Source organism: Drosophila navojoa, chromosome 5, assembly GCF_054131105.1.
Source record: "Drosophila navojoa isolate 15081-1374.11 chromosome 5, UAZ_NAV_1.0, whole genome shotgun sequence".
NCBI lineage: Eukaryota > Metazoa > Arthropoda > Insecta > Diptera > Drosophilidae > Drosophila > Drosophila navojoa.
Genome location: NC_142893.1, coordinates 11,700,715 through 11,718,438, shown reverse-complemented (window position 1 = coordinate 11,718,438; position 17,724 = coordinate 11,700,715). Strand labels below are relative to the sequence as shown.

Genomic DNA, 17,724 nt, shown 5'->3' with positions numbered 1-17,724 from the left:
CGACAATTTCCAACTATAAGTAAAGAACATTTCCATCAAGCTATGGGCTAGTTAAGTTTGTTTATCGTAATCATAAATAAATGAGGTACTACATATAATTTAGATATAAAGCCCATTCTTGACCATTCCCTTTGAAATCAATAGCCAATGTATTACAAAACATAACAACAAATTGTGAGCATTTCTGCTCTTGCTGGATATTATCTTTATTGACTTCAAAGTGCAAATCAGTGCCAATAAAATCGAAACACCGTTCAGCCAAGCCATTCAATGGATTCAGTTGGAGCTGAGCAGCGCTCGAGTTTGGAAGCGGTGCAAAAAAATGTCCCAAATAAAAGAGCACAAAGTTGTAAGTTGGAAAGGGTTGCTTCTACTACCCATCATAAAAAATGAGAAATTGTAAATGTTTTTCTTTTAATCAGAGCGCTGCTGCACTGGACTCTGCACTAGTTAGCCTCCTGAAGAGCTCTAAGAGTCTCAGAGCCAAGGTGCCCTGGTACTATGCGCCCGCCTTTCTGCTGCTCTGGCTGGCGCTCTTCTTTGCCGTGGTTATTCCGCTCTTCAGTCGGCTCCCCGAGAGCGTCACCATTGCCCAGGAGTCGCAGAGGCCGAACGAATTTGTAGCCGAGCGAGCACAACGTCTGCTGCAGAGATACGACAGCATCGGACCCAAGGTCGTGGGCAGCATTGCCAATGAGCAGCTTACGGTAGGCTTCCTGCTCGAGGAGGTGGCCAATGTGCGCGCAGCCATGCGAGCGGATCTCTATGAGCTGGAGGTGGATGTGCAGCAGTCATCCGGAGCGTACATGCATTGGAATATGGTGAACATGTACCAGGGCGTGCAGAATGTGGTGGTCAAGCTGAGCACGCGAGGCTCGGCCAGCGAATCCTATTTGCTGCTCAACAGCCACTTCGACTCGAAGCCCGGCAGTCCCGGCTCAGGCGACGACGGCACCATGGTGATTGTCATGCTGGAGGTGCTGCGGCAAATGGCCATCTCAGAGCAGCCCTTCGAGCATCCCATTGTGTTTCTCTTCAATGGCGCCGAGGAGAATCCTCTGCAGGCCTCGCACGGCTTCATCACCCAGCACAAGTGGGCCAAGAACTGCAAGTGAGAGAACTAGATTTAGAATATATATTATATATTAGTCTAATATTATATGTGTATATAAATTCATATGAAATCATATATGCTTCCATTTCAGGGCACTTATCAATCTGGAGGTGGCTGGCAGCGGCGGTCGAGATCTCCTGTTTCAGAGTGGACCCAATCATCCTTGGCTTATGCGGGTGTGTTGAATGTCTATTTACTATTGTTGTTATTGTAGCCTTATGTTCAGATTTAGTTAGATTATTTATGGCGCGTGTCGGCGAGCAGTTAGATGTTTATCATGGCCTATACTCATAAAGCTGACTATTCACTTTTTTATTGCATGATATAAATGATATGTTGTTGGTGTTGCCAACCGATATCCGTATTGCTTCGCCATATCTTTTGATTTGTGATGCTCCTTCCGTTTTGCGCAGTATTATAAGGAGAATGCCAAACATCCTTTCGCCACGACCTTGGCCGAGGAGGTCTTCCAGGCTGGTATACTGCCATCCGACACGGACTTTCGCATATTCCGCGATTACGGCCAGGTGCCAGGTGAGATATGGCTGGCTTGTTATTCGAATTGCGCCTATGTCTACTACTTATTACTTCCATTTCAGGCCTCGATATGGCGCAGATCAAGAATGGCTACGTCTATCACACCGAGTTCGATAATTATGCGGCTGTGCCACGCGCCTCTCTGCAGAACTCGGGCGAGAATGCTTTGGCTCTGGTGAGGGCCTTTGCCAATGCCAGCGAAATGTACGACACTGAGGTGAGCTAGATTTATCTGGAATGCTAACACGAGTGACTCACATAATTCCTTTGCAGGCTCACAGTGAGGGAAAATCGGTGTTTTTCGACTTCCTGGGCCTGTTCATTGTCTTCTACTCGGAGACAACGGGCAAAATTCTGAACTGTTGCATTGCGGCCGTCAGTCTGGTGCTCGTCTGCATCTCACTGTGGCGCATGTCGCGCGCCTCTGAGCTGTCTCTGGGCCACATCTCGCTGTTGTTTGTCATCATTCTGGCCCTGCACGTGCTGGGTGTGCTGCTCAGCGTGGGGCTGCCGCTGCTGATGGCCGTTCTCTTCGATGCTGGCAATGGTTCGTTGACCTACTTTACAAACACCTGGTTGATGATAGGGCTCTACATTTGCCCGGCCATCATTGGACTGAGTCTGCCCACAACACTCTACTACAGCTTTCGGAAGAATGTAAGCCGATTCTGATTCTGTATTAAGTTCTCGTCACTTATTATTATTTACTTTGGTTTGCAGTTGAAGATAAGTCACGCCTACCATTTGCATATGAGCCTGCACGCCCACTGCGTGGTGCTGGCCTTGATAGCCATCGTACTGAGTGCAATCAGTCTGCGCACACCCTATCTCTGTATGATATCCATACTCTTCTACTCAGCTGCGCTGTTGATCAATCTATTGAGCAGCTTACACGATCGCGGTGAGTGGAGAGAGTCCTTGACAAATGCGTTCTCAGTGGACTGTTTGATCTCTTTCACTTTCAGGCTATTACTGGGTGCTCATCACTCAGATACTCCAGCTGATGCCGTTCTTTTACTTCAGCTATCTGTTCCACATGCTTTTGGTCATCTTTATACCCATGATGGGTCGCAATGGCAGCTCTATAAATCCGGATCTCCTGGTAGCCCTGATATGCACACTCGGCACATTCTTTGCCCTAGGATTTGTGGTAAGTGCAGCTCCTTGTCTCGCCAGAATTGATTTTCTCAATTGCATTTTCTCCCAAACTAGTCGCCGCTCATTAACATGTTTCGCTGGTCGAAGTTTATCATGCTCGGACTGGCCATAGTCACTTTCATATTCAGCATGATTGCCGTTTCGGAGGTGGGCTTTCCCTACCGACCCAAGACCAGTGTGATGCGTGTGAACTTTCTGGTAAGTGGGACTTTATATATTATACACATCTATATATACATGTATTCTCTTGCTGACAGCATGTGCGTCGCGTCTTCTACGAGTTCGATGGCAGCGTTAGCCTCAGCGATTCGGGCTATTACTTTGACTTCCAGGACAGAAGGCTGAACCATCCGCTCGAGGACACTTCGGTGGACTTGACAGGTCTGACTGGCATCAAGGAGCACTGTGATACGGAGTTGATGTGCGGCGTGCCCTGCTTCAATCATCGCTGGTGCAAGGCGCGCGAGACGGGCAACTGGCTGGCGCGAGAGCAAGAGGTGATCATACCCGGCAACTCCTCCCTGTTGCTGCTGAGCAAAAGCCTTTTGCCCACTGGCAACACGATGCGCTTTGAATTTGAGCTGAGCGGGCCACCTCATATGGGCTTGTTCATACAGCCATTGGAGGGCGTAACCGTTGAGGACTGGTCCTTCATCAGAAATCCGCTGGACGAACCGGAAAAGTACAAGTTGCCCTATCAGATATTCTTCTCCTATGGCAAGGACAATTCTCCCCTAAGATTTTACATTGATTTCACTGTGAGTTTCTATGAATAGTTCACATATATTTCATTTAAATTTCAATTAACATATTCACTTTAGAAACTTGCTGGCGATTTCGATGTGCCCATCTTTGAGATGGGCGTGGCGTGGCATTACGTGAGCTACGACTACGAAAGAGATGCGGCTGGAATGCAGTTTATAGCCGACTTTCCAGACTTTGTCCATGTGATGGAGTGGCCGACGCTATATAAGCGTTACATATACTAAGCTAACTTAATTTATAACTTAGTCTTAAGTTAAATGTCGTTTCAATAGTAAACTAAATATTTTATATATTGTAAATAACATTGGAAATACAAAAGAGATATAAAAAATGATTTCTTTTGAATGTTTTAAATAATAATATATATAAAATATCTGTGAATAATATGAATATTCTTTTTAGCTATCAAATCTCATTCTGCATTCGCATTATTAATAAATATTTATGACTTTTGTATGACTATAACTATAGAAGAATCCAAATAACAACCTCTTTGATATCAGGCTTAATTAGAGGATGCCAAGTAATTGAAGCAATAAATCTACCTTATTGAAAACGCAACTTAATAAAATCCCACATTCTAAACGTAAAGCAATTCCAAATTTATTTGTATATTGTGCATCATGAATGAAAATTAAGAGACTTGATACGAAATCACAGTTGCTGAGAATTAACAATTTGAGTTTTGCTAGCAATCTGATCCGTTCATTCAGTCATGGAAAGTGAAGAGGCCCACATAGGAAGCCTTGGAACTCACAACGAATATAAATTTTATTATTAGTAAAGCCGTTTAGAATAAGTTTTATTTTTTGTTTAAATACGGTGTAAGAATTTGTCGTTGCCATTGGAACTGATGGATATTTCAGAAAGCATGGATACTGCCACCATTGACCTGGCTGAGAAGAGTCATGTGAAGAACAAGCTGCCCTGGTACCATGCGTCCAGCTTCCTGCTGCTCTGGCCCGCTCTCTTCTTTGCTGTGGCCTATCCGCTCTACAATGCGATGCCCAAGCCGGTTAACATTGATGAGGAGCTTTATAAGCCGGGCCAGTTTGTGTCGGAGCGTGCTCAGCATCTGCTGCTGGAACTGGACCGTCTGGGACCCAAAATTATCGGCGATGAGATGAACGAGAAGACAATGATTGAGTTTCTGCTGAGGGAAATGGACAGTGTTCATCGGGAAATGCGACACGATCTCTACACTCTGGAGGTGGATGTGCAGCGGGCATCGGGCGCCTATCTGGCCGTCGACTCGATCAATATGTATCAGGCAGTGCAAAATGTGATCGTCAAACTGACGCCTAGGCAGTCAAACAGTTCGGCCTATCTGCTCGTCAACAGCCACTACGATACCAAGGTGGGCAGCGTGGGTGCGGGAGATGCCGGCTCCATGGTCGTCACCATGCTGGAGGTGCTGCGCCAACTGGCCACATCCAACGACTCGTTCGAGCATCCGGTTATCTTCCTCTTCAATGGCGCCGAGGAGAGTGAGCTGCACGGCTCGCACGCATTCATCACACAGCACAAATGGTCCCCCAGCTGCAAGTGAGTGCAAGTTGAGTGTGCAATCCGCGTGAGCAATCTCCTAACTCTCGTTTCCAGGGCACTGATCAATGTGGATTCGCTTGGAGCTGGCGGTCGTGAGTTGCTCTTCCGTGCCGGTCCGTTTCATCCGTGGCTAATACGCGTAAGTAGAAACCATTAGCAATGCTTATAATGCTTACAGCTAGGCCAGTGCTGCTCCACACTCACGGCACACACTTATCAGATCAACGGAGCGATATGATTCTCATATCCAAATATCAGTTTCGCATATCTTATCAGCCAACACCTGTTTACACCTGTTTGCAGCACTACAAAGCCGCCGCCAAGCATCCATTTGGAACAACATTGGCTGAGGAAATATTCGAGTCGCGCATTGCGAATTCCAAATCGGACTTTGGAATCTTTCGCGATTACGGTCCTCTGCCGGGTGAGCGAATAAGTGAGCAACTCGTTGACTCCACTCCAATAATAATCTCCCGCACAGGTCTGGATATGGTAGTCCAATACAATGGATTCGTTTATCACACCAAATACGATCGATTCGATGTCATATCACGAGATTCGCTGCAAAGCACCGGCGACAATCTCCTTGCCCTGGTCAGAAGTATTAGCAATGCCAAGGAGATGCGCGATATCAAGGTAATCAAATGACTGATGAGACTGTTTTATATATTTATATATGAATCATTTGGATTAATATTTCGCCCTCTCTCTCTTTATCTCTCTCTCTTTCTCAAATATTGCCTAACTTCTCCCATTTCAGGCACACGCAAAGGGGCGCTCGGTCTACTTTGATTTCTTGGGACTATTTTTCGTTTCCTATCTGGAGTCCACAGCCATTTTCCTGAACATCGGCTTTGGCGGGGGTGGCATTATCATAGTGTATTTCTCTCTATGGTACATGTCAAACAAATTAAATATTGACGTTGGCACCGTGGTCCAGGAGTTTGCTATTATGTTTCTCATGGAGTTGGTGTCGTTTGGCCTGGCTCTGGGCCTGCCCATGCTCATCGCCACGTTCTACGATGCCGGCAAACGGACGATGACCTATTTCACGAACAGCTGGCTGGTCATTGGAATCTACATTGTTCCGTCGATCATTGGTCTTGTGCTTCCAGTGACGATCTACTTGATTATCGGTCGTAATGTAAGCGCTCGATTTGGAAGAGTTTCCTGCTGATCCATGGCAAATGTCTATCTCTTGCTCTCTTTTTCTCTTGCAGAAGCGGATTCCATCCAACTATCGCCTGCAGATCGCCGGCCACGCCCATTGCATTTTCTTTGCCCTGCTGTGCATTGTGTTGACCATTTTGAGCGTGCGCAGCGCCTACCTCTTCATGATCTCCCTGCTCTTCTATGTGGGCGCACTGTGCATCAATATGATCTCCAAGCTGCATGAGCGCGGTATGTTGCCAGCATCAATCCAAACTTAATCCGACTCTATTAAAGTTTCGCATGCGCTCTAGGCTACTTCTGGTCGCTCGTGCTAGGCGCCTGCCAGGCCATACCTTTCCTGTACTTCAGCTACTTGTTCTACGCCTGTCTGGTCATCTACATTCCATTGACGGGCCGCACCGGCACCACTGCGAATCCGGATCTGCAGATTGCCATACTCTGTGCTGCGGGCACTATTCTGGCCCTGGGCTTCTTGGTGAGCTGCCTAAATGCAAAAATACTAACGAGCAACAGTCTAATTCCATTCTATTTTCTTTAGGCTCCACTCATAAATGTTTTTCGTTATCCTGTAATAATCATTGGCATTATGACAGCCACGACCTTTTTATTTGTCCTGGTATCCGTTTCAGAGTTGGGCTTCCCCTATCGCCCCCGAACGAATGTGATGCGTCTGAATTTCTTGGTAAGCCTACTGCTTCCTATATAGCCACAATCATGTCATATCAGAGATCTCTGTTTGTGCAGCAAGTGAATCGCAAATTGTACGATTACAATGGCTCCATCAGCCATCAGGATGCCGGCTACTACTTCGGCCTGCACGACCATCGTAAGGAGCAGCCGCTGCGCGACAAACTGGACCTCACCGGCATGGTGGGCATCGCAGACACTTGCGACTGTCAAATGCGGTGCGGCCTGCCCTGCGGCACTCAGCGCTGGCTGCCACGCACGCAGCCCGTCCAAATGCCCGGAGACACCACTCTCGAGCTGCTCAACAAGACGGTCGTCAACAGCGGCTACTCGATTCGCTACAGTTTCCAGCTGACTGGGCCCTCTCGCATGACCATCTACCTGATGCCCCTGGAGGGGGTCAAGATGGTGGACTGGTCGTTCTTGCGGGGAATGCTCGACAGCCCGGCCAAGTACAAGCCGCCGTATCAGATCTCCTTCACCTGGGGCGCCGACAGCTCACCCATCAAGTTCTACGTAGAGTTGACGGTGCGTATTACCCCAGCCAGATAATATTCCGTTTTCCGCTTACGCTTTCCCTTTGTAGAAGACCAATGGCAAGTTCAATGAACCCGTTTTCGAAATTGGCATCGCCGGCCATTATCTGAGCCATGTTCACAAGCGAGATGCGCTAAGCGCACTGTTTATAAAAGAGTTTCCAGATTTTGTAAACGCCGTGGAATGGCCAACTTCTTACGATCGTTATATCTATTAAAGTTACTGTTTTTATAATTTTGGACTAATAGCAAAATATATGTAAACGTCAAGTGAATGCAATTGAACCATTCAAGTGTATCTCTTTCTCCTCTCCTCCGCCCTCCCCGCCAGAAGCTGGTTGCATTCTGTTTGAGAGCAAACAAAAGGCCCTCAATTTGGGCTGCAGCTCAAACAGTCGTTGAGCGTTTCATAACGAGCGCGGAATAAATATTTAAGTTTGAATAGAACTTCTCGCCCTGGCGTGGCGTGGCGTGTGGCGTGGCAAACATTTGTGCAAACAGCAGCAAACAGACTGTTGTAATAGCTGCACCAGATATTTGCGTCTTCTCGTGCGACTGCGTATAAAAGATGCGCAGTGGGACAGTGAAAGACACAGTTCAATTGCAGCAACAATTTGGTGAACAACCAAAGAAAGTTCGATAACACACAGACAGACACACACAGACAGACATAATGAAGTTCTCTTTGGTTCTATTGGTGGCCTGCGCGTTAGCTGCATCGGTGCAGGCGCAAACTACGCCACCCGACTACATCTACAAGGATGATGGCCTCAGTGACTACAGTCCTAGCAGCTACGACTACTACAGCTCCAGCTATCCATCGTATCCATCGTATTCTTCCTCGTATCCGTCCTCTTACTACTACTACGAAGATGAAGTGACCACCGCTAAGCCATTCAAGCACCAGTTCCTGTCCATGCTCTTCAAGAAAGGATAAGCTGGGTAGGCTGTAAGAACTCATCTCGATAACGACGTCATCCTCAACCAAATACTGTTAACGTTAAAATGTGAAAATACAATTAAACTAAATTTAAAAACAAAAACAAAAACACAATATCAATTATTTCATTTGCATTTAGTGCGCCGGCAGAGTGACTGAGTCTGGGGCGAGTAAATGGCAGATTCACAAGTCTTGCCCAAGCCCAGGCCGGAGCCACAATGAGCCAATGAGGGCTCATTAACGCCTTTGGTCAAAGCTGAGCACGACTCGCACAGCGAGCATAGACACAGCCGCCTCCAACAAAGGTCGTGTGGAGCGACAGCTAGACATGATCATGGTCAGGTGGTGGGGCAACAATCTGCACTAGTCGAAGTATATACTGCTATTCTTCGTATAATGATGATGCTGTTGCCGCCCTCGCCGGCCTGCAACGGCAACGGCATCTGGTTAATGCGGGCGGATGGGATGGGTTGGGAGGCTGGCTGGCTGCATTAACTGCCATTGCGCAATTTGATTTCTTGTGGCACATCAGAATATGTAGGCAAAGCCAAAGGCGAAGTCTTTACAAATGTAGCTGACAAATTGATTTGAAATGCGAGACGTGTTCTTTGAATGCCACGATGCAAGTTTATTTCACGATAAACACACTCAATCAAAAACTGACCAAAATATATATTCATGCCCCACTCACTCAGTACAGTGAAACTTCTGGCATGACAGTCATCAATATGTCTAATGAAAACTAAATCTTATATATTTGATACAAAAATTTAATATATATATATTTTTTTAATATTTGTAATTTATATATATTTATCTTATTTATCACATACTTTTTATGTAGTTATATATTTTATTTTCATATGTTTTTATACATATATATTTCATATATATATATATTTTGAATATATGAACTGTTTATATATTTTTTCGGGTTATTTTTATTTTTAATTTCCAACTTATTAACATTATCACTATTAATATTTCTAAAAATATAAAAATATATATTTAGTTTTTAAATCTTTTTAAATTCTATCTTGCAATATAATTTTCTCTTTAACTGGAATAACCACATGTATTTCACTCAGATGACTAATTCAACTACATATGTATCTCAATTACCTTTGGTGTGAAGCGAATCGCATTTAATTTGCATTTATTCTCCCCTATGTGAACGTTCTTAAGACTCTCGACAGAAGCCTTTATTGAGGCGCCTCGTCAGGTCTATGGGCTGTGAGCAATTTAGCCGACAAATTGCAGAGTTAACCACAACACGCGAACAATGCACTTGAAGCAGTCGCCAAAGATATAATCAGATGCGGCCAGGCTGTGTCTGTAGTGAGTTTGGCTTCTGATCTGTGTGCATCTGCCAAATGCTAAACACCCACCAATGGCCAGGCCGAACTCGGAGCGCGACTCGCTCTGCTGCAAGCGCTGCAAGACGCGGCAGCTGTAAAGTTCAAGCATTCAGCATTCGGTTCGAGTGCTCGCAACGATGCAACGATGCAAGTTGCAAGATTTTGCTATAAATATGCAAACCTTTCGCAGAGCTGGCCACAGTTGCACATCGCGACGCTGACAGTTGCCAGTCCAGAGCCCAGCATAGGATTAAAGCCCAGCTAATGCAATACATTGTAAGTGACAAAGTGTTCGGTCTACAGGTTCAGTGCGGTAACTCCTCTTATCTTCTGCCAGCTGCTGACTATCGCAGCAGTGCTGCTGTGCAGGGCGCATGCACGACCCCAAGGACCTGCCACGGAGCCTATCAAGATCATTCGGCAGGAGCAGGAGGTGAACTTCGACGGCTCCTACAAGTATGGCTATGAGACAGAGAACGGCATCAATGTGGAGGAGGAGGGCTATCTCAAGAATGCGGGCACCGACAATGCAGGACCGGTGAGTTGGTCGACCGCAGAGCCCACAGACATTTGGCATTTGCATCTATCTGCCTGCAGCTTAATGCTGACAAATTTTTCAGGTATTGTAATTAGCTAAATCTATTTTTGTTTTTGTTTTTCTGCTGCCTAAAGGTCGCACAGGGCTTCTTTTCCTACACTGCGCCCGACGGCACGCCCATACGGATCACCTATGTGGCGGATGAGAACGGCTTCCAGCCACAGGGCGATCATCTGCCCACCGCTCCGCCCATACCACCGGCCATTCAGAGGGCCCTGGATTACATAGCCACAGCACCACCGCCACCCGCAGATCAACAGAGCGCCTACACCGCACGCCGAGGCTAACCTTACAGCAAGTGAGACAGACAGACAGACAGACAGAGAGGGAGAGTGAGTGAGAGAGGCTACAGAGACAACGCGAACATGTTTGTTAAACAAAATTGTTAAGCCATTTTATAAAAAAAAAACCCTTTCCGCACATGTAAATAAATATGCAAAAATAAAATATAAAAAATAAAAAAATATCTATAAATCTTTTAATTTGATAAAATTAATTATAAATTTATAGTAATGCTGTTAATATTTGGAAGGTTCCGCTCTGCAACTCATCTATGCGGCATTGAAATTAGTTAATTTTTTTTTTATATATCTATTTAAATAGTTTAAAAAAAAAATACAAAAATATTTTATTAAAATATAAAACTGTCCCATGCCAATGTACAATTGTTTTTTTTTTTTTATTCGCGATTGAAGACTTCTTCATTTATTATTCATTTGCTCAGCTGCTGCATAAAGTAGATGATGAAACATATCAGAGCCGATGTTTGCTGTCTTCTTCGAATCTCTTCTTGGATGTACTCTTTTGAAATATACAGTATTATTTATTTTAATATATAATATGACTAGCATATAAACTGTAGGCCTACTCTTATTTTTTCCTTATTAAATATAATTATATTAAATATAAATTTACATTTTATAACATTAAATACAATGCCGTGCTGTATGCTGATCTCATCTGTTTCTGCATTCAAATCGCTTCAATCATTTGGATTTCATTCGGCCAGCGCCTAGCATACTTTCAGGCATTCGAGTTAAGTAGCCAAGCAACTGGTTTTTCTGGTGTTCTGGGGATCGAGTCTTCAGCTCTTTTGTGCTGTTGGTCAACATGAAAGCAATTAAGACCAATGCTTGCTTAAATTAGTCGGTGTCCAAAGAAATGTCAGCGTTTCCGTGACGATGAGGATGACGATGTCAATGTCGATCATAAAATTAATTCAATAATCATCTATATGAAAAATAGCTCATCCGCCTTGTTGCTGCTTGTTGGCCGGAGCTGCTTTCCAGAAAATATATAGTCAACGCCCCATAAATCAGAACTGTTAATAGATCTAGTTTTGAGTGCTTTGTGCAAATGTTGTTTGCCCGTGGACACGCTACGCTGGCTAGTTGGCCATAGCACACATCGAGCGAGTGGATCATCCGCGGCCGGACCCGTGGGCGTTGCGAATAGCTCATATATAAAGCTCTGACAGTGGCTAAAACTTCTCATTGCTGATTAAACATGCTGCGTCTAACGGTAAGTCGTGCTGAGTTCAGTTGATGCCAGAAGCGCATCCATGTCTCACGTCTGTCACCACTGCAGATTTGGCTGCTCATCTGCGCCGCTGTGGCGCTGGCCCAGAACGATGGCCGCTATCGTCCTGCGCCCAGGCCGATCTCCGCCCTGAACACCCGAGTTGCTGCCAACGCTGGTCGCTATCGGGGCAGCAACGATGGCCGCTATGTGCCAGGCGACGATGGCAAATATCGCGGCGGCAACGATGGACGCTATGGCGGCAACAACGACGGGCGCTATGTGCACGTGGACAACAAGTACCAGCACGACAATCGTCCTGGAGGCGACTACAGCGGCGGCAATGATCCGTATCGCGGTGGCAAGGATAAGTTTGGTGCTGGCGGTGGTGCTGGTCGCGGTGGTGGAGGTGGTGGTGGCGGCGGTGCAGCCAACGCAGCAAATGGAGCTAATGCCAACGGTAGAGCTGGCGCTGCTGCTGGTGCTGGTGCCGGTGCGGGTGCTGGTGCTGGTGCTGCAAAGAAACCCTTGCTGCCACGCCCCGTGCCCGTCGTGGAGCAGCGCCCCAATCTGCCACAGGGACGCGGCACTGGCGTTGGCAAGAACGGCTGGCTGATTCTGCGTCAAGTGGGCGCCGTGGAGACCGAAGGCTACAACTACCTGTAAGTACACGAATGTCCCTGGACTCCACTGAAAATGGATGAATATTTACGTCTGCCTTCTCACTAGCTACGAGACTGAGAACGGTATTCTCGGCGAGGAGAGCGGACGCATCGAGAAGCAGACGGAGGGCGATGCTCTACGCTCCAAGGGCTACTACGAGTACACAGGCGACGACGGTCTGCTCTACCGCGTCGACTACGTGGCCGATGAGAACGGATTTGTGCCCGCCGGCGAACATATTCCCAAAGTACCAGAGCACATACCCAGGCTCTTGGCCTATCTGCAGTCTAAGGGCGCCTTGTAAAAATTAAAATATATTCATTTGTTCGTGTTGTTTCGGTTACAAGAAAATAAAAGAGTTTTTTGAAAAATCCCAAAAGGAAATTCTATTAATTATTACGGGGAAACTGAGGTATAAATATAACAATAAAATGTATACGGATGTGAATGTATTTTTTATTTAAAATATACATTAAATATATACCAAAAATATATATATATATTGTTATGCATTGTAAACCAATATTTTTAATTTTTTATATTTTTATTATTTTAAAACATATTGTGTTGACATTTTAACTTTCATTTAATTTAGTTAAGATTCGGCACGATTCGTTGTTGTATGTATTCCAGCACTTCATTAATCGTTGACTGCACTTTCTGGGGCTGCAAATGAGAAATATATATATATAGATCTGACGATTACCGATCTTGATTACTCACATCCTTTTCTGTATTGATATTTGACTGCTCGTAGCTCGGCTGTGGTTGCTGCTCCTCGCCGCTGTGCTCGTTCACTGGCTCCGCCTGGGGCTGCTCATATGCGTAAGCGCCAGCTGGCTGGGATTGAGATTGACGCTCGGTGTCCCAGAGCCTGTTCTCGTTGACGTAGCTGAACTGACGCTGATCCTCGGCTGTGCCATCGCCGTCTCGCACCCATTCGAACTGGATTATCTGCCAGCCGGTGCCGTTGTAATTGAAGTCGATCATGAAGCGCAGATGATCGCGCGGCCCCAGCGCAAAGTTCTCCTCAGCCTCCTGCACACTGGCGGCCAGCTGCTGCTCGGCCTGCCTAAAGATGCCGCGCAGATCATTGGCATACGGCTGACCTCTATCCCCGTAGCCGCCGTCATAGGGCCTGGGCTCGTGTCGATACTTGCCGCTATTATCCGGCTGATACCAGCCAACGGCGCCGTGGCCATAGTGGCCCCTGGCCGAGGGCGTGGGCAACGGCGGTGTTCCATCCGCTGATCCTGGTGCTGCGCCCAGCTGCAGCAGAAGGCAGACGACAAGCAAAGCTGTGTACATCTCTCAAACAGTTGAATGCGTTTAAATCTAGATAATCGAATCACCGGCCAGGTTAGTTTCAGCGCAGACGGGCGTCGACTGCCAGCTAATTAATTGTCAGGTTTTATGTTGAAGATGCAGCCGTGTAATTATTTAATTGCCTAGTTTATTCGGTAACCGCTGCACACGCCACTCAGCCGAGGCGCTACTAACGCAATGCTAATTGGAATTCTTTGCATACTAACAAGCCATAAAGTGGCTAACTAACCCAATCCGACTAACCCAACTCGTTTCCATTGCCAGCCTACGGCAACCCCTCCCCACACTCGGCCCAATTGCGTCTGACCTTTTGATCGCCAGCGAAAATATCTCAAAACGGAAACCATTGGACAGATGTCGCACAGTCGTACGTGGTAATCCGATGAGGATGAGTCAGAAATGGAAAAGGTATGAGATATAAAAATAAGTAGATATAAAGATACAATATATAGTATTTTTCTTATAAAGCTGCAACTTTCTTCGAACTAAATATCTATAAACAGCTTAAATATAATAATCATCTATTATAATATTCAATTGACATCAAACAAACACCACACCCAATGTAAATACTTCAAATCGCCTGTCGAAAGCTCTGTGAGCTGCTGAAGCAGCTGAGTCTGTTTGCCTGCTGGGCAATTTGCAAAATAACAATTCAATGGATTTGATAGGATCAGAGTTAATTAGTGTCGCTTAAATCAAATTTAACGCTCATAATAAACAATAAAACGATCGTTTGCCTTAATGGGCACTCATAACGATCAATCAAAATGGGCGCTTGGCACTCATCAATCACTCACTCTCGGCGAGTTTCAACATGGGCATTAAAAACATGTTGAAAGCCAATCGAAATGTGCTTTGTGGTGACTGAGTACAAAGAGTGAAGAGTCGAGCCGTGTTGCTCTGTGTGCGTGAAATCGAAAGTGAAGTCCGCCCACAACGAGTAGAACTAATCATAGAACGGAACGGAACTTGGGCAAGATTCAACTTTAACCTTTTGCCTTGCCGGCGATCAGGGGTCAAATTAGTCGAAAGCCGTTAGGTTATCAAACTATTAACATTTAACCTCTTACCTTGCACATTATCGACTCAAAGCGTGGCTTCATAATTGTGTCTATGAAACATGCCTTAAAATACAATCCACAAAATAGCCTTGAAATCTTGTTAATATGAGTGGCAAAGCTGTTGAACCAGCCCTATGAAAAAACAATCAAATGTAATCTGGGGCTTTATTTGTCGGCTCGTAAAAACTGAGACAGTTTTCAGCTAGACTATAAAATTGGTGCTATTTATATTGTTTGATCTTTTGTTGTTACCTAAAGAAGATAAACTTGATTCGAATAGGACATACTCTGTTGTAGATAAAATAGATAAGCAGTTGATCAGATGCAAACTATAACAATGGAATATCTGGTTCAATACAAAAGCGGTTAGAACCAAAGAGAACTATGTAGGCACACATTTAACTAGTAAAACGTTTTTAATGACTATGTTTTAAAGTAAACAACGCTTCCTATAACTTTAATGCAAATACCTGGAAGATAAAATGTTGGCCGTACAATAGAAACACTTTGGACTAGTAAAGGCATATTAATTTGCTATTTATATATCAAGTCAGTTGATATATCTGATTATAAATATATATATTAGCTGTATTTGCTATGAGTTTGGGTGGATTAAGGCAAAAATCGTCAGTTGGATTAACAACCTGTTGTTTAATTGTTGTTTATGCAAATTTTCGCGCGAAATCTTTTGTCAAATAATAAATTATTTTATATCACGTATACAACTGGATATATATATATACACATATATATGTTTATATACTGCCTGTAAATCGGTTGAGTTTTGGCTGCGCCAAATCAAAACAATGCGTAATTTGGTGTTTGCTGCTTGTAATTAATTCACTTCGAATTATTCAGCTCCCAGTGCTCCCCAGCTCCACCTGCGGCCTCAACTCTCTCCGTCTCCATTTGGGTGCACAAATTATCATCACTTAGGATGACAAATTCAATCGAATGAATCTGCTGCCGAATTTATGAGATTTCTGACATGAGAAAAAATAATTTAATTGCATTTTTGTGGTGGCGCCTATGGGCCTAGACATTATCACATATAAATATATATATATGTAAATTTATTTTTGGCGTCACGATGTGATTCCTTGATAATAAAATGAAGCCGCAGCCTTGAACTTAACTGCAATTGAAATTCCTTAAAGCTGAGCAAAAAGACTTGAAGATTAAAAGACCTCAAAATTCATTTCTCTTTCACGCGAACCGCTACTTTATTTAGATGGTAAGTTCGGTATCTATTTCACTCATGAAATCATTAATTAATATTCAATTTATTTAACACCTGCTGATAAGACCAAAGCTGAAAGCTCTACAAAATTTACGAGTCCAACTTCAGCGTATCAGATTGAATCAGCTCGCTGACGCGGTGCTTTGAACTTTGCGTCATTTTCTATAGGTTCTTCACTTAAATATCTGTACATACATATGTACATACATACGTTTATTTATATAGAATCGCCTTTTGTTAATTAAGTCCCACAGTTTAGCTGGCAATTTGTTATATTGTTCCCAATGCAGTTCGTATAACGCCTCGGGCAATATTTACAATGTGTTTTGTGTATTTTCCAAATTAATTTGTTAGCAAGAACAAATGTAGGGGGCCAACGGCGACAAATCATGCATCTTAATTGAAGCCATTAAACGTACACACACCGACTGCTACCCGGGAGTCATCCATCTATTTGAGCCGCTGGGCGGCAGTGGCTACCGATTTGCACAGCGTTTGCCAAAAACCCGCTTTATGGCTGGCTGGGCAATATTTATAGGCATTGCCCGGGCGCGAATATCTACAAATATTTTTTGAATATATAGAGCGAGTGATAATTAAACAAACTTAATTGAACCCCAAAACCGGCTCAAACACACACAAACACACACACACATACATACAAGCAAACACAAATCCCGCTGACATTCTTATTGGATGCAATGAATTCGAAAAACCCACGCCCAGAGTAATGGCAATTTATGGCCCAAGCCTCAATGCTCAACACTCACCGTATAAAGATTTCAATTGCTACACAAATGTCGTCTGACGTCCAAGCAGCAGGTGAAAATACGCATTTATCATAAGTGTTTGGCGAGGTGTTCAATATGGAACTCGAAAATGTTTGAACTCCATGGCAAACACAGTTAAGATCAGCTGCAGCAGAACTGCTTAATAAGTAAATCGTTATATGAGTTACTTGAAGAAATATTAAATATTTTAATTGTAGATTTTGTATAGTTTTATAGCTTCTTAATTAAAATATTTAAAATTCCATTTAAAATACCTTTATATATAAAAAAAAAGATATTTTAATAGCAATATTAACTTAATAATTTATAGTTTAATTATTAAATTAATTAAATTATTTTTATATAATTAATTAAATATTTATTTGGAAAAAATGCAACTAGATTTTCAGTCATCAAGAAATATTTATGTTGAATAAAACGGTATATAAGTCACTTTTGATTTCGCTGGTCTGGCAGCTTAAAAAGTGGACAACTACACAATACCCTGTAATTTATTTGAATGGCAATAGTCTTTAAAACAATTATTTAATTTTTTATAAATAAACCACATTAGCCATAGAGTCACTTAATATAATTTTAACTCCAATTTTTTGTGCAACTTTTTTCTTCAAGATTAACACCACAAAAACTTTCAAAAGATTAAACTTATAAGCAAATTCCACAGAAAGAATAAAAATAAGCGACAATTGAATAATAATGAACAATAAA

General features: G+C 43.8%; 6 protein-coding genes across 6 annotated transcripts; 5 read left to right on the top strand and 1 right to left on the bottom strand.

The window, feature by feature from the left end:
* The first annotated feature begins 30 nt into the window (after positions 1 to 30).
* LOC108654062 (endoplasmic reticulum metallopeptidase 1) lies at positions 31 to 3,853 on the top strand. The gene is made up of 11 exons (XM_018105111.3): positions 31 to 349; positions 423 to 1,111; positions 1,206 to 1,290; positions 1,528 to 1,648; positions 1,714 to 1,868; positions 1,925 to 2,308; positions 2,372 to 2,552; positions 2,617 to 2,801; positions 2,864 to 3,007; positions 3,067 to 3,567; positions 3,631 to 3,853. The coding sequence occupies exons 1-11, from the start codon at positions 323 to 325 to the stop codon at positions 3,796 to 3,798; spliced, it is 2,640 nt and encodes an 879-aa protein (XP_017960600.1). The 5' UTR covers positions 31 to 322; the 3' UTR covers positions 3,799 to 3,853.
* Positions 3,854 to 4,268: 415 nt separating this feature from the next.
* On the top strand, positions 4,269 to 7,803 carry LOC108654065 (endoplasmic reticulum metallopeptidase 1). Its single transcript, XM_018105114.3, has 10 exons — positions 4,269 to 5,119; positions 5,177 to 5,261; positions 5,426 to 5,546; positions 5,604 to 5,758; positions 5,883 to 6,266; positions 6,343 to 6,523; positions 6,586 to 6,770; positions 6,834 to 6,977; positions 7,040 to 7,510; positions 7,569 to 7,803. Exons 1-10 carry the CDS (start codon positions 4,428 to 4,430, stop codon positions 7,734 to 7,736), a joined length of 2,586 nt encoding a protein of 861 aa, XP_017960603.1. The 5' UTR covers positions 4,269 to 4,427; the 3' UTR covers positions 7,737 to 7,803.
* A 282-nt stretch (positions 7,804 to 8,085) lies between these two features.
* Positions 8,086 to 8,572, top strand: LOC149091044 (uncharacterized). Its single transcript, XM_089260800.1, has one exon. The coding sequence runs from the start codon at positions 8,192 to 8,194 to the stop codon at positions 8,453 to 8,455; it is 264 nt and encodes an 87-aa protein (XP_089116926.1). The 5' UTR covers positions 8,086 to 8,191; the 3' UTR covers positions 8,456 to 8,572.
* A 1,385-nt stretch (positions 8,573 to 9,957) lies between these two features.
* On the top strand, positions 9,958 to 10,868 carry Cpr49Aa (Cuticular protein 49Aa). Its single transcript, XM_018105124.3, has 3 exons — positions 9,958 to 10,092; positions 10,154 to 10,354; positions 10,489 to 10,868. The coding sequence occupies exons 1-3, from the start codon at positions 10,081 to 10,083 to the stop codon at positions 10,699 to 10,701; spliced, it is 426 nt and encodes a 141-aa protein (XP_017960613.1). The 5' UTR covers positions 9,958 to 10,080; the 3' UTR covers positions 10,702 to 10,868.
* Positions 10,869 to 11,777: 909 nt separating this feature from the next.
* Positions 11,778 to 12,979, top strand: Cpr49Ab (Cuticular protein 49Ab). Its single transcript, XM_018105120.3, has 3 exons — positions 11,778 to 11,935; positions 12,002 to 12,594; positions 12,662 to 12,979. Exons 1-3 carry the CDS (start codon positions 11,921 to 11,923, stop codon positions 12,897 to 12,899), a joined length of 846 nt encoding a protein of 281 aa, XP_017960609.1. The 5' UTR covers positions 11,778 to 11,920; the 3' UTR covers positions 12,900 to 12,979.
* A 130-nt stretch (positions 12,980 to 13,109) lies between these two features.
* Positions 13,110 to 14,303, bottom strand: LOC108654069 (uncharacterized). The gene is made up of 2 exons (XM_018105121.3): positions 13,319 to 14,303; positions 13,110 to 13,261 (listed from the first exon to the last, which is right to left on the bottom strand). The coding sequence occupies exons 1-2, from the start codon at positions 13,901 to 13,903 to the stop codon at positions 13,187 to 13,189; spliced, it is 660 nt and encodes a 219-aa protein (XP_017960610.1). The 5' UTR covers positions 13,904 to 14,303; the 3' UTR covers positions 13,110 to 13,186.
* Positions 14,304 to 17,724: the final 3,421 nt, after the last annotated feature.